We start from the raw sequence: 1,342 nt of genomic DNA on the forward strand, positions 1-1,342 counted from the left end.
TACAACAAAAATTCAAGCAGGGTGAAGCGGTTTGGGTTTTGATCTGTCTAGAAAACGAGGACAATGTGCTGCTTTTTCGGGAAAGTATTTTGAACCTGGTCAAATTGTGTCCAAAACAACATGATAACAGCTATTATGTTAAGTTTCGAACACCTAGAGGACAGATTAAGATAGACTCCTTTCTGTAGACCGGCTTAAGAAGTATTATCCACCTGAGAAGTGAATATCTACGCCCAAATATTGGGTGAAGAAGTCCAGGAAAAGGATTTTCAGCAGCAGGAGAAGTCTACTTCCTTTTTGATGGAGTATCAGGAAGAGGAAAGCACGGGGGAAGCGGATTCATTGTTTATTTTAGATGTGAAATTGATGTCCCAAATTCCGTCGTGGGACAAGACCGGACCCGATACCAAGTCGATGACTGTTGTAGAAAAACCGAAGTTTGCTGTTAACGAGAAAATTAATCGGAAAGTGGCTTTGTATTATGGGTCTATTACGTCACTGGCAGGACAGGTGATCGTAAATTCATCCAACACTGAGTTGCAGCCAAGAGGAGGTGTAGACTTGATGATAAAAATTTTGGCGGTAAGTGAAATGAGGCGGCATTGCAAGAAAATTGGTCACTTGAACCCAGGTAACGCCGTATTAACCCCAGGATATAACCTACCTGTAGAATATGTTATACATGTGTCTGCTCCAGATGATTAAAATACTAACAAGCAACGTACAGAATAAGGCACAATCAGATCCGACTCAAACTTCGCCCAGAGAACATATAATAGAAAAGAAGAAAAAATGCCAAATTGGAGCTGCTCCCATCCAGAAACACCGGAGATATGCTCCGCAACATAACGCACCACGCGACAATATGATATAAGGTAAACATCACAAGATACCCGTTTATGTCGGAAACGGAAAGGATGGGCAGCACCAGGATATCAAGATATTTGATATGCTATAACACCGACTTGGCGGCCATCTTGAAAGCCGCCATCTTGGATATAGCATAAGGTATTGAAATGAGAAGCAGGGTGTGTGATATATCAATGTAAGGTAAAATGCAAAAGGAAAACCAATAGTGTAACCGCGAAAAACATATTGTTATGTTATGGGCGGGACGAAGTGTAGAAGACTCGGGCAAAACAAACGTATATTCGAAGAACAGAATAATAGGGCAAGACTCCACGATAAATGGTACGCGACAAGTAACTGCAACAGTGTCTGTGCATGGAAGTGCATCCGCCTTGACAGATTATGCCTTCCGAGGATATTGGGATTCCGTTTGGAACAGTGAAAACCACAATTGCAACTCGCGATACGAGCACTCGTTTGGAGACTACATAAG

The 1,342-nt window shown here is 42.0% G+C and overlaps 1 protein-coding gene across 1 annotated transcript; it reads left to right on the forward strand.

Annotated features, from left to right (window-relative positions):
• Positions 1-300: 300 nt before the first annotated feature.
• LOC145683200 (ADP-ribose glycohydrolase MACROD1-like) lies at positions 301-705 on the forward strand. Its single transcript, XM_081754562.1, has one exon. The coding sequence runs from the start codon at positions 301-303 to the stop codon at positions 703-705; it is 405 nt and encodes a 134-aa protein (XP_081610688.1).
• Positions 706-1,342: the final 637 nt, after the last annotated feature.

This window comes from Thermobia domestica, chromosome 4 (assembly GCF_964235325.1).
Source record: "Thermobia domestica chromosome 4, izTheDome1.hap1.1, whole genome shotgun sequence".
Classification (NCBI taxonomy): Eukaryota; Metazoa; Arthropoda; class Insecta; order Zygentoma; family Lepismatidae; genus Thermobia; species Thermobia domestica.